Below are 12,430 nucleotides of genomic sequence, written 5' to 3' on the forward strand. Positions count from 1 at the left end.
GAAGCAGCACTGGACACTGGCTGTCGCACCCAGTGCCTCAAGATGGCCATCTGTTCCTGTAGATGTTGACCATTTCTATATGCGTATGTCTGTTATCGAAGTGTGCTTCCTCTGGGATGAATCCCACGGGACTTGGGTAAATTGAAAAATGCCAGTTCTGAAGGTTACACATGGTATGATTCCATTCCTGTATCATTCAGGAACTGTGAAAGAATTACAGGTGGAGAGCAGATGAGTGGCTGCCAGAGGTGAGGGAAAGGGCGTTGGGGTGGCCAGGGTCCTGCAAGGGCAGCATGTGGGACCCTTGGGGGACAGTCCCATTCTGCCTCTAGACTATGGGTCCACATGCCCTCACTGATTATGTCCCCTAGGGCTAAGCCCACACACGTGCTTGCGTGCACACGCACGCATACAAGGCAGACGGCGGAGGTGAGAGTCGGGTAGGTCAGTATCTCGGGTGTGATGTTGGACTGCAGTTGTGCAAGGTTTCACCATTGGGGGAAACTGAAGGAAGCCTGGGATCTCTATTATTTCTTACAACTGCGTGGGACTCTCTAATTATCTCAAAATAAAATGTTTAATTTAAAAAAGGAGAACCATAATTAATCACGGACAAATGTTGACTCTGTCACTTGGTCTTTTTTTTTTTTCCTTTTCACTTATGTCCCTTTCATCAGACCGTGGAGGTAGATATCGACGTTCCCATTCACTGATGAATATGGGGCATGACCCGCACATGAGGGCCGCGACAGGACGCAGCTCCGGGATGGTCGGAATATAAATTTCACTGCTGTCATGATTATTGATGAAGGGAATGCAGCTGAATGTGAACATGTGGGTGTGCAGTGAAGACCAGCTTGAAAAGAGACCGTGAATCTTTGCGGTGTGTCTTTCCAAAGCCTGGTCTACGCACAGCCAGAACCTAGTCGAGGACTCTGTGTCCACCTGGCTAGGGGGCAGCCCATTCCTCAGGCAGATGACATGTGCCTGAGTGACCCGGCTCATCGCAGAGGGGGTCCCAGACTCCCCCTGCAGAGAAACCTTCAGCCTTTTCTTAAGTGCTCATGTCTCCTTTCCCTTTTGTGGGTCCCACACTGTCTTAAAGACCCAGGCGGTGCAGGAGGCATGCCAAGCCACGCTACCCAGTCCCCACGTGGTGACAGTGGCAATCAGCCACCCAGGAAGACAGTGCCCAGAGACTAATTATCACACAGAAAGGGAATTCAGCAGCCTTTGTTATCGCAGTAATGAAATCACTGGCACCTTCACACCGGCTGAATCTGGCCATGCCACCGTTGAAGTTCTGCTGAGAAAACTGAAAAGAATGTTGCAGTTCACTCTCCAAGGAGAGAGTCACTGCGAATACACCCGCCACTGTTCTGTTCGATGGGCGAGGGGAGTAGCTGGAGAGACACAAGCCGTGGAGTTTCCTCTGCTCCTGAAGATGGATGAGAGGCCCTTTTTCTTTCTTCTCTTCGCCATTATTTAGCCTTCCATTGAAGTAGTAAATCTATATTTTGGAGAAGAAGAACCACTAAGACTTTAAAAAATATGTTAATGGGCCGCCCGGTCCCCTGACACAGGCCCATGCCCGGCTGTGACGTTTTATTGGATAAAACCCCGCGTGCATCGGGGTTTGGTTTGGATATGGAAACAAACTAGCCTATAAAACACTGTGCTGTAAATATAAACCTTTATGAACCTCTCGGGACAGTCCTTCTAAAATGTGAATTAAGATATTCCATGATTCAAGCCCATAAACAGAAAAGTAGCCATCACCCTGAGTAGTAATTTGCTTTCTGAAACCGTAGGTTTGATAAACCGCCTGTAGCCCCGCTCACTGAGTTCTGAGTTCGCGTGTACGATGGCGGCGAAAGAACTTTCCAGAAATAGTTTTTAAAAGGGTTTTGAGCTCTTTGAGGCCAGACAGTTCTCCCAAAATACACTTCTTTTGCTTAGGGGCTATTTTGTTTCTTTCTTGTTTAAAGAGCCACCGTATTTTACTGCTGAGCCCGAGAGTCGGATTTTAGCAGAAGTGGAAGATACCGTGGACATCGTGTGTCGAGCCATGGGTGAGTGTGGGGCGGCTGCTCCACGGGCCGCTGTGAGGCAGGGGGACCGAAGGGGCACTTTCATCACTGTCGGGACACACATTGAGTGTGATGTTAGTGACAGAGCCTTTGGATCCTGGCAGAACTCAGTTACTGGGCATGTGACCTTGAGGAAGGTGACCTCGACCTAGCTGAGCTGTTGCTTCTTCACCTGCAGAGTAGAGATAAGAATATTCACCCAAGGGAAGGAGAAGAAGAGCTTCACCCCATCTGTCCCCACGGAGATGGACAGCCTTGTCCTCTCAACTCCTTTCAAACACTCTGGTTCCACAAGACCATGACTCCTCAAGGCCTGGAGCAGGAGGTGCTCTTCCATTTGGGGGGCAACAGGCACTGGTGACGATGCGTGCTCTGCAGTGGGAGAGGTGGTTCTAAAGTCTTTGAGCAGGAAGACTTCCTTTTTTTCTTTTTCTTTTTCTTTTTCTCTTTTTTCTGCTTCAGGTTGACTTTTTCTTCGTTATTCTAGTAATCTCACCCCTCCCCCCCGTCTTGGTGACAAGCTGTCCACCGTCCGGCAGCATCAACAATTATACAAACCCCCCTCCTAGAGGCAGGCTTTTTAAAGGCAATTTCATTAACAAAGGCTATGTTAGTATACTAGACACTGTCAGTGAAAAGACCTTTTTTTAATGTTTAAACTTGTCCATCTTAAGGGTGGGTATTTCATTCTAAGAGCTTGGAGGGTAAGGATTAGCAATTTTGTAAATATCCAAAACAGCTCCATAAAAGAGAAATTATTATCTCAGAGTACACATACGAAAACAAGATCTTAGAAAGTGAGGTTAAGTAAAGTGCTCAAGGCACAGAACCAGGGAGAGGAGATGAGATACCTCTAAAATCCCAGCCCAGCATCTGGCATATAGGAGCTGCTCATTAAAGACTAGACAACCTGCCAGAGGTCTCATGGCAATGGAGACAGGAATGAAACCCAGACCCATCAGCTCCCAAAGCAAGGGCTTTGGCCGGGGCACTTGGCTTCTCCCAGAGAGCTGAGGTTTGGGCCTAGAACTCATGCCAGCAATCCACGGGTATGGACATGTCATTGTCCGTCTCTGAAAGGGAGTGGGGGTGTGCTCCGAGCAGTGTTGATGGCTCCTGCAGAGATCGGGGTCTACCACAGGCCACCCTCCTCTACCCACTGTGCTTCCACTTGGAGCCTGTGTCCTGGGAGGCTTAGTCCCCAGCCCCCTGGGCAGGTCTCGGGAGCACTGTTGGCACATCTGCTCTGCGGCCATCCTCTGTTCAGGATCCTGGGGATGGGTTGGGGGAGAGTGATGTGACCTTTACATGGAAATGTCCCACAGTGCGACCCACTGCTCTCTTCCTGGCGTAAACACTGTTTTCCAAGGTCAGCGGTACTCTAGAAGTGGAACTCCACAGTGTTTCGAGTGCTCAGATTTTAGAAACCCGAATCTGCAGCACTATTGGGGATAAGATTTCTGTTTATGACCCTAAATCACCCCAAAACAGAAAGACTCCCGGTTCCCCATATACTAACAATTATTTTTCAATAAATGACAGTCTTAAGCCCTTCCCTTGACAAGAGAATGCTCTTTTTTGCATGATTTCTACAGGGTAAACTGCTTGGTAAATACAGACGTGTACATGTATACTGAGCAGGTCTTTCAACGTTGCCATCAGATAATTTACTGCTTTTTTAAAATTTTGACAATGAGACTACAGCAGCATGCGAAGTGGTTATCTTCATGAAGGCTCGATCATGTAATTGCTTTTAGGAGATTTTACATGAATTGGTTATGCTTTTACCTTGAAATGGATTTTTTTAATTTCCTGATTTAATGAAAAGTGACAGGAAACATAATTAAGGCAAAGAACAGAATCTGAGAATACATTATCTTGAAATATTGCACGACATTAACTTTATTTATTAAAGAAGACATCTTACACCTACATGGCATCTGAAATCAAGGGATTTGGGTATGCTTTTCACCGTGAATCCTGCCAACATGGGTATTATTTCAATTAATTTCATAGGTAGGGAAACCGAGGTAAAGAACCAGCCTAGACGTTCCTGCATGCTTCCTGTGGGCCCACAGCAAACATACACGCACCCGCCATGCTCAGGACCATGTTGTCACATGTGTCTTGGCAGAGTGACTGTGCACAGCCTGTCATGTCTACCCAGTTGGTATAGGTGGTTTAGGAGGTCAGAGACACACCCAGGTGGCAGTGTCCCCTACCACTAGTCACACAAGCTTCCGGGGGAGCTGCCCAGGGAAGGAGACTGCGGTCTCCCAAGTCAGAGGTCATCCTAGGCAGTAAGGCACCAGGGACTAGCACACGCCTCGTCACGCCCTAGGCCCCACGCACTGAGCATGGCCATGTCGGGGCCGAGCAACAGAGGTCCTCACGCTTTCAGGCTGAGCAGAGTCCCACCATTCACAACCCAGGTTCTGCCCCGGTGAGCCTGCCCTTTGTCCCCTGCATCTTCCCTCCCAAACCCAGCCTCCCCACCACCATCCACTGGGCCAGCTGGGTGGTGCAGAGCTCTGGTCTCATTGACCGAGGCCTGAATTTCCACTGTAACATCATTTGGATGAGGAATGAGATGAGGAAGGCACAGCCAGCCTCAGTCTGACCCTCCGTCCTCCTGCTCCAAGTGCTGGCCTTGCTCGAGTGCCTTTAGCTCCTAGGGACAGGGGTGGCACCATCCTTTGACCCCAGCTTGTTACCTGCTGGACTCACATTTGTCTGGGAGCCAAGGCAGCTTTTCCCACATCCACAGCTAAATGCCCCTCAGGACCCCTCAGCCTCCTCCCACATGTACCTCGGGTGATTTACTTCCGCTGTCCTCCACTGCCATGGACGTCCGCTTAGATTGGTGATGTCCAGCCCCCTCGGCAGGAGACGGCTGAAAAGATGGGATGCCTTCTTCTTATGGTTAGTCCTAATCAGAGTCATTCTAGCCACTGAGCACCGGCCGTGTGCCAGGCACTGGGGACACCTGCATGCGCTGATGGGGTTAATCTTCCAGCAGCATTTCAAGGTTGCAGTGACCACTTCCTTCCAAATGTGTCTCCGGTCCTGGCGGCCCTTCCCTGAGCCTCGAGTGGCAGAGGCGGGCACTACAGGGTAGCAGGGGCCTTCCTGATCCCTGTCTGTTCCCAGGACAGTCATGGTCATGGCTGGAATCCCTCTCTCTCGAGACCAGAGCACAAACCTGCACCAGCTCAGGAGGTCCAGAACGATCTGCAGCCCAGCAGATCCGGAGTTCATTACTGCACTTCCTCTTGCTGCTTCTCTGTGTCCATTTCTCTGCACATAACACTGTGCAAGGTGGAGAAAGGGAGTCTGGACGAAACATGCCGCCGAACTATCACCTTGTAACGTCTGAAACATGTTCTCCGCAGCCCTCACATAAAGTGTTTGCAGTTGAGTTCTTTCAAATGCCCGATTGTTTCCACTCCTGTGCAGGGGTCCCTCTTCCCACTCTGCAGTGGTTCAAGGACGCCACGGCCATCGGCAAGCTCCAGGGTCCCCGGTACGAGATGCTGTCAAGTGGAGGCCTGCGGATCCAAAAGCTGCGTCCTGAGGACTCGGGGGTCTTCCAGTGCTTTGCCAGTAATGAAGGAGGGGAGATCCAGACCTATACCTACCTGGACGTCACCAGTGAGTCCTGCCCCCCCGCAGCCAGACCCCCTGCACTGGGCCCTCAGCCAGAGCTCCCCACTTGGAAAACCGTAGCATCTGTTCTGCAAACAGACAGGATGTGGGAGCCAGCAGTGACCCACTGTGGAGGGCCACCTCTCCGGCCCACGAAAGCCCACGTGCTAAGCCCCCAGGCAGCAAATACGCCCCATTGTCCCTATGCCCTGCCGCCCAACCTGCACTCAGGAGAGCCTCGTGCTCTCCTCTCTGCTGAGAAGTGACGGGACAAGTATCTCCACTTTTCTGGACTGAACTGGAAGGACTGTTCAGTGAATAGCTCATTCCTAATTTTTTTCTTTTGATCTTTTTCCCATGTTTTTATATTCACATTCTATTTTAGTTTTATCGAATAATTATAGTTCTTCTGTAAGTTTCTTTTATTACCCCATTAGCAGAAATACTTTGGCACCCTGTCTTTGAAAACTAAAGTGAAGGTATAGGTTTTCACTGTATCTGTGGGTTTTCTTTTTCAGCCCCACAGTTGTAATATTTTTCTAAAATGAAGTCGTATTTAGTGGTTATGGAATTATACCTTTTGGAATCCAAATGCTGATATCCTCAGGTGTGAGAGCCACTTGAGGAAGCAAATCATGTCCGTATGCAGACGGCTGTCGCCTGCCTGAACTTAGGAATTTAAGGATTCTGTGTGTGTGTTTTGGTAATGTAGGGGTCATTACCTTGAACCTTGTCCAGGGGTCAATCTCTGGTTTAGAGCATAAGAAACCAGTATCGCTTCAAATGATGGCAATAATATTGAGTACTTATGCCAGAAACTGAGTTTTGCTCAATTAGAATTATTTAAGTATATCTTACAAGTCGGCTGGGCGGCTGTGGGGCACAGGTGAGCATACTTTTTTTTTCCTAATTTATTTTAATTCCAGGATAGTTAACACAGTGTTATATTAGTTCATGCATTTAACTAACATTTACACAGCATCTGTGTCAGGCACTGTGGGGATTGGGGACAGAGCTCCGAGGAAGACATGCAAGGTTCTCACGCCTCCAGGACAGAGGTCAGGAAGCGGGGAGACAGACAGCAGAGGAGGGGTAATTTAGCCGGAGATGAGGGCTGGGAAACGAGCGGACAGGCGGGGCCCGGAGTGACCAGGGAGGCCTCTCTGAGGGTGATCAGGTTGCATTCCTTGTGATGCTGCCGGAGCTGAGGCCCAAAGGTGCAAAGCTTTGGGGGACATGGGTGTCACGGGATTGGGGAGGCTGCAGGTGCTTTCCAGACACAAGCTTGGGGAGGTGTGTGTGCAGGGAGCAAGGAGACGGTGGGGACGCAGTCTGGTGAGGAGCCGGGGGTCATGCTAGGAGGTAGTTTGGAGGGACAAGCAGGGTGAAGGCCCAGGAGCCTGAGGGAAGATTCTACTGGCTTTCGGCAGGGAGTGGCAGGGTGTCCTTCATGGCTTCCACAGGGCACCAATGGCCGGGTGTAGGATGTCCAATGCAGGGAAGAGCGGAAGGCTTAGGACCCGGGAGGAGGCCACTGTACTGTCGACTTGGGGGCCCCAGCCGGGGAGGGAAGCAGGGGGCTCTAGGATTTGCTTTGGAGATGGCATCCATGGGGCGTAGGGGGTTTGTGGTAGAAGGAGAGGTGGCAGCAGTGCTTCGGTCCCGAGTTTCATTTACTGGTCCTGGGAACCTCAGGGCCCTCATGGGATTGGGGACACGCAGATCAGAGTAGAAAAAGTTGCTGAGTCTCGCTAAAGCCAGCCTGAGCTACTCACCACCGTCTCAGTCTGACTGGGGGCTCTCAGGAGCTGGAGGCCCGTGCCAACCCCCAAGGATAAGAAGATACCCCCAGCGCTTGGGCCCCGACACTTCTGGAAATCCCTCACTGATGTGCTTCAAATCTGTTATTTTGTGAAAGTGTCATCCTTTGGGTAATATTTAATATTCAAAAATTCGGTTTTTCTATTTTTCCAAAAGTACTAAAGGCGAGCTTATTAGATTTACCTGAATAACTGTCCCCCTCGTTAACGTCCACCTGAAGCAGCTGCTCCCGGCTCCTGCGCTCGCCCACTTGCGTGTCCATTCCGCCACGAGACTAGAGATCTCTTCAGGTTGTAAACACAGGCAGCTCCTGGGGGACAAATAAGGGAAGGTTATAGTCACTCCTGAAAGGTTTTCCTCCTTTATTGCTACAGTTATCTCTGTGATTAGTCCCATAAAAGCCCATATGGGCCACCCCGGCAGGCAGGTCTGAGCGCGTCTGGGGACAGCGCACTGAGTATCTCCCTGTTGGCTCCTGCTTAGATGTCGCCCCAGCGTTTACTCAGCTTCCGGTGGACACCACGGTCACCGATGGGATGACGGCCGTCCTGAGGTGCGAGGTGTCCGGAGCCCCCAAGCCCGCCATCACATGGAGGAGAGGTAGGTTGCCAATGCAGCCTGGTCCACACGGGGATGAGCCCATCGGCCCGAGCCATGTGTGTTTTTGTCCCGCCCTCCTTCGTTCATTCAGTGAAGACTGGCAGCCACCTGTGGGGCACCCGCCCAGTGTCAGACGCCCGGGCCACCAGCGTGAGCTGGACAGGCAAGGCCCCCGGGAGCGTCACGGAGCTTACCTCCATGAGAGGAAACAGCTGTGTTTTAAAACATGGGAATATCCCTGTTTTCTGCCTCAGCCCTTCATAGAGCTCCTTAGGCTTATGAAGGGGTTCCCCCAAAATACCAGGGAGTGGATTCAGAGACGTGCCGCCAGGACCCAGTGTCCCTATTTGTAAAACGAAGGTTCTGTTAAAAATTAAGAATAATATCCTTGCTCTTTTAAGAAAGAAGGGTGCTGAGATTGCACACCTTAAACTGATAGGATACGTAAGCCGTTGAGACCTCGGTTCACAAAAGGCAGAGAAACCAAAGCCTGGGTGACACCCAGGTCCTTCTCGGTGTCCCTTAGCAGAGTGGCCGCGGAGGGATGACGCTTTACTGAAATAGGAAACCGAGAGAGAAAGGTGCTTCTGGCTCGTTTGACACACGTTTTCAGTCCCCGTGAGGAGGGGCTTCATGCCACGGGCTTGCTCTCCAGTTCCAGCTCCTTCCGCAGGCACATGTGTCACTAAATGAACCACACATGTGGTCCGTTCTTAATAAATATGTGCTGACACATGTGGGTTCATGTAAAGGCCTCGCCACACCCTCAGACCATGGCGCTCAAACATAAACGTCTGAGGAGCTCCAGGCCAGCAAGCAATCTTACACATCCTTTGCTCTCCTGATTCAGAACGTAATGGTAGCTTTACACAGAAAATCTTCAAGCGCATACAGATATAAGGGAAACTCAGTATCAGTCAGCCAGAGATAATGACCGCATACATGGTTCATAATTTATTTAACCAAGTTTCTCAATTTCGGACGATTAAGATTTTTTTGGTCTCCATTATCCTAAATTATGTTAAAGGCAATGGCTTTGATTACTGTTGTACGTATAGTTTTCACTTCATTATAATTGTTTCAAGTCATTTCCTTGGTCTTGGTGTTAACCCTCCCGCTTTCTCGACTTTTCTTCAGGAAAACATATTTTGGCCAGTGGCTCCGTACGGATTCCTAGGTTCATGCTTCTGGAGTCTGGGGGTCTGCAGATCGCCCCCGTCTTCCTCCAGGATGCCGGGAGCTACACCTGCTACGCAGCCAACACGGAGGGGTCCCTGAACGCGTCCGCAGCCCTAACTGTTTGGAGTAAGGACCACAGGCCATGTGGAACCTTCTGTTAATCACAGCTTAATCGCCATGTCAGCTGTGCTTAGGGATGTCAATATGTCCTTGGACTCTCTAATTGAATCATAAGAGAATGATTATTTTTACAACTAATTTATAGAAATCTGTCGAGTAATTAATTTTTCAGTTTCTGAAAGCGTAATTAGAAACTGTATTCAAATATTTAATGGGGACATTTCAGGAGAGAGAAAAGAGGGACTTTTTACAGTCAGTGGCAGAGAGGGTATTAACCCAAATGAGCCCAAATGACAAAACCAGTGGGGCGGTTAATTTTGGAAGCTTCACGTAAAGAAACCAAATCAAGAGTTAACGTTTTAGAGAAAGTATGGTTTTTTTCTATAATATCTCAAACACTTCTAGTATACTAAACATGAGTGTTTTCTATGTTAGGAGTGAACTGGAGAAAATCTTTGTTATTTCTCCAATTTTTGTTTCTTTATCAAGAACACTGTTTTCTGAAATGGAGAACAGATCATTTTCCAGACGTAAGGATTCATTACTGAGTATTTCTGCCCACCACCAACCCCCCCGCCTCCCCGGCCAAAACTTTTAGCTTCCCTTGCTGGCATACTTTTTCCTCTTTGCTTCATCTATAAGTATGTTACTAAAATTAATAATAATAAATAAAAATCATTGTTAAAAAAAATCAAAAGACAGGGCTCACGATTTTTATAAAGTTTGTCTATAGAGAAAAACTTTTAATTTGCATCAGTGATGAATTTGTTAAAACACTATCCTGAAAGAGAAACTGAATTACCATGCTTTATTTCATGTTTGTTTCGCTCTCTACGATACAGTTTGTGTGCACTTTAATCAATGACCTTACTGATTTATTGGGTATTCTAAAAACACCAGGAGTTTTAGAAAGAAATGAATTCATCCCCTCCCCGATATTTTCAGGTACCCAAAAAAAAAAAGATTTTTGTCTTATTTCGTGGCCCACTGTGTCCACCCACTTCCGACTGGTCACATGTCCCTAACATGTTAACCTTATATTTAACAGCTTGTGAAGAGTTGATGTCTGCATGTCTGTAGGTCACTCCCCAGAAAGTTCTGTAGATCTGCTAAGATTCAGATTCTAACAGCACTAGAGCAATAGGTACGCTCATGCAGCCTGCCTCCCCCTTCCACGGACAGTAAAGCTCGCATGTTTTCCTGGACATTCAGCCACAAGCAATTAGGCTGGGAGCCAACCTCATCTTATGTCTCCCACATTTCAGGCTGTGTTGGTGGGACCAGAGCAGTGTTCACCTCAGAGGGATGCAAGAGGGGGGACCCCCAGTACAGGGCTTTTGCTGGGGCCTTGGCTGTGGCCCCACCCTGACCCGTGCCCAGTGTTGGGTGAGCCACCACGCCTCTGAGCTCCACCTTCTAGTCTGGAAACCTGGGAGTGGTGCTCTCACAGCCCTCCCAAGGTTGTTGTGAGATTAAGTAAAACAATATAAATGGAAGCACTTTGCAAAGTCATGAAGTGCTGTGCAGACAGCAGAAATGACCAGAATGTTAATGATCTTGGGAAAGAACCAAGATTCTCACCTAAGACTGCAGAACCTCATAAACCTCGGCACATGCTTGTCATTCTCAATGTCTCCTGGAGGGTTTAGAGGTTCGGGAGTGGCCCTTGTGGGGAGGGAGGCCCGACGACTGTAGCCTGGGAAGGCTCACTTTCAATTCCCTGAGTGTTTCCCAGCGCTTCCATTTACGTTCGCTTTGCCAAGATGAGAGAAAACTTGGAGGTTTTGTTGTCAGATGACCAATTCATTCCCCTCCTCCCCCTGAGGGAGAAAACTCTGGAGCGTGTAATTTTGTCTGAGCTGTGACTTATGTCTTCACAGATCGCACGTCCATCGTTAACCCTCCAGAGGACCGCGTGGTGATTAAGGGGACCACTGCCACGCTGCACTGTGGAGCCACTCACGACCCCCGGATCGCCCTCCGGTCAGTTCCGTCACTTACGGTATCTGGGGCTCGTTGATGTCCTGGGAGCTTAGGAACTGATGTGGAGATGGGAAGGGAGAATTTGGGAAGCTTTGATTTCAGCCACAGATCCCTGATTACGGCATCTCACAGTCTTGGGCTCCATCATTAATCACACAAATCCCATTTTCTACTTCAGCCTTATGTATTATTTACAGTGAGCTATGTTCCACTTCATGACTTCGGTACAGCTTTTCATGATTTTTCTGCCAAGGTTAATACACTATCTGTAAAACGTACTTGTCAGAGGCTGATACTTAATGAGAGAAAAATCTGGAAGGATCGAATAGGATTTCAGTGGTGTTTACGCTGGGCCGTGCAATACTCAAGAGGGGTTTTCTCTGCTCTGGGATGGTTTCGTTTTGAAATGGGGAGCAAGGGAGACCCACACCCAGAAGAAAGGCAACCACAGTCCCCTCGTGCATATAGGAAATACTTGTAAAGACGGGACTGTGTGCCTCGAAGCTCCACTAAAGGCATCGGAATATCTGGTCTTTGTCTGATTCAGACGGGACAGTAGCAATGAAACATGTGACTTTCCAGGTAAATGTGTGACAGCAGACACAGGTGACCGTGGGTGGTAAGCTTCTTCCCAAAGAGCGGCCAATTTCAGAGTAGTTTTTAATTTTCAGAACCAGCCTGGAAAATAAATCTAGAAAGAAAAATAAAGTCCTCCTAGAATTGTCTCTCTGGCCTTAGCCCAGAAGGCATGCGCTTAGCCAAATGGATAGAATCGAGATGCATTCCTTCTTTCTGGAACGTCTCACTCTGGGCAGAGGGAGGTGGTGGCTGCCACATACATTATTAACTGGATTCAGAGACTGAGCTGCTTTCTCACTCTTCTTGGGCAGGTGTTTGGCAAATCATGAATTTTCGTGCCTCCACCTGGCTCTCTGGAGTTCCCCAGAGCTCAGAAGCCAAGTTTGGTTTAGTTATGAGAATGTCGGATGCAA

General features: G+C 48.9%; 1 protein-coding gene across 3 annotated transcripts in view; it reads left to right on the plus strand.

Annotated features, from left to right (window-relative positions):
- Positions 1 to 12,430, plus strand: part of SDK1 (sidekick cell adhesion molecule 1) — an 854,095-nt gene that overhangs the window by 624,853 nt on the left and 216,812 nt on the right. For all 3 annotated transcript variants that reach the window (XM_032327040.1, XM_032327041.1, XM_032327042.1), the window contains exons 8-12: positions 1,989 to 2,072; positions 5,547 to 5,741; positions 8,040 to 8,156; positions 9,294 to 9,461; positions 11,336 to 11,438. In XM_032327040.1, coding sequence (XP_032182931.1) covers positions 1,989 to 2,072; positions 5,547 to 5,741; positions 8,040 to 8,156; positions 9,294 to 9,461; positions 11,336 to 11,438 — 667 coding nt within the window. The remainder of the gene's footprint in view (positions 1 to 1,988; positions 2,073 to 5,546; positions 5,742 to 8,039; positions 8,157 to 9,293; positions 9,462 to 11,335; positions 11,439 to 12,430) is intronic.

Source organism: Mustela erminea, chromosome 20, assembly GCF_009829155.1.
Source record: "Mustela erminea isolate mMusErm1 chromosome 20, mMusErm1.Pri, whole genome shotgun sequence".
Lineage (NCBI taxonomy): Eukaryota > Metazoa > Chordata > Mammalia > Carnivora > Mustelidae > Mustela > Mustela erminea.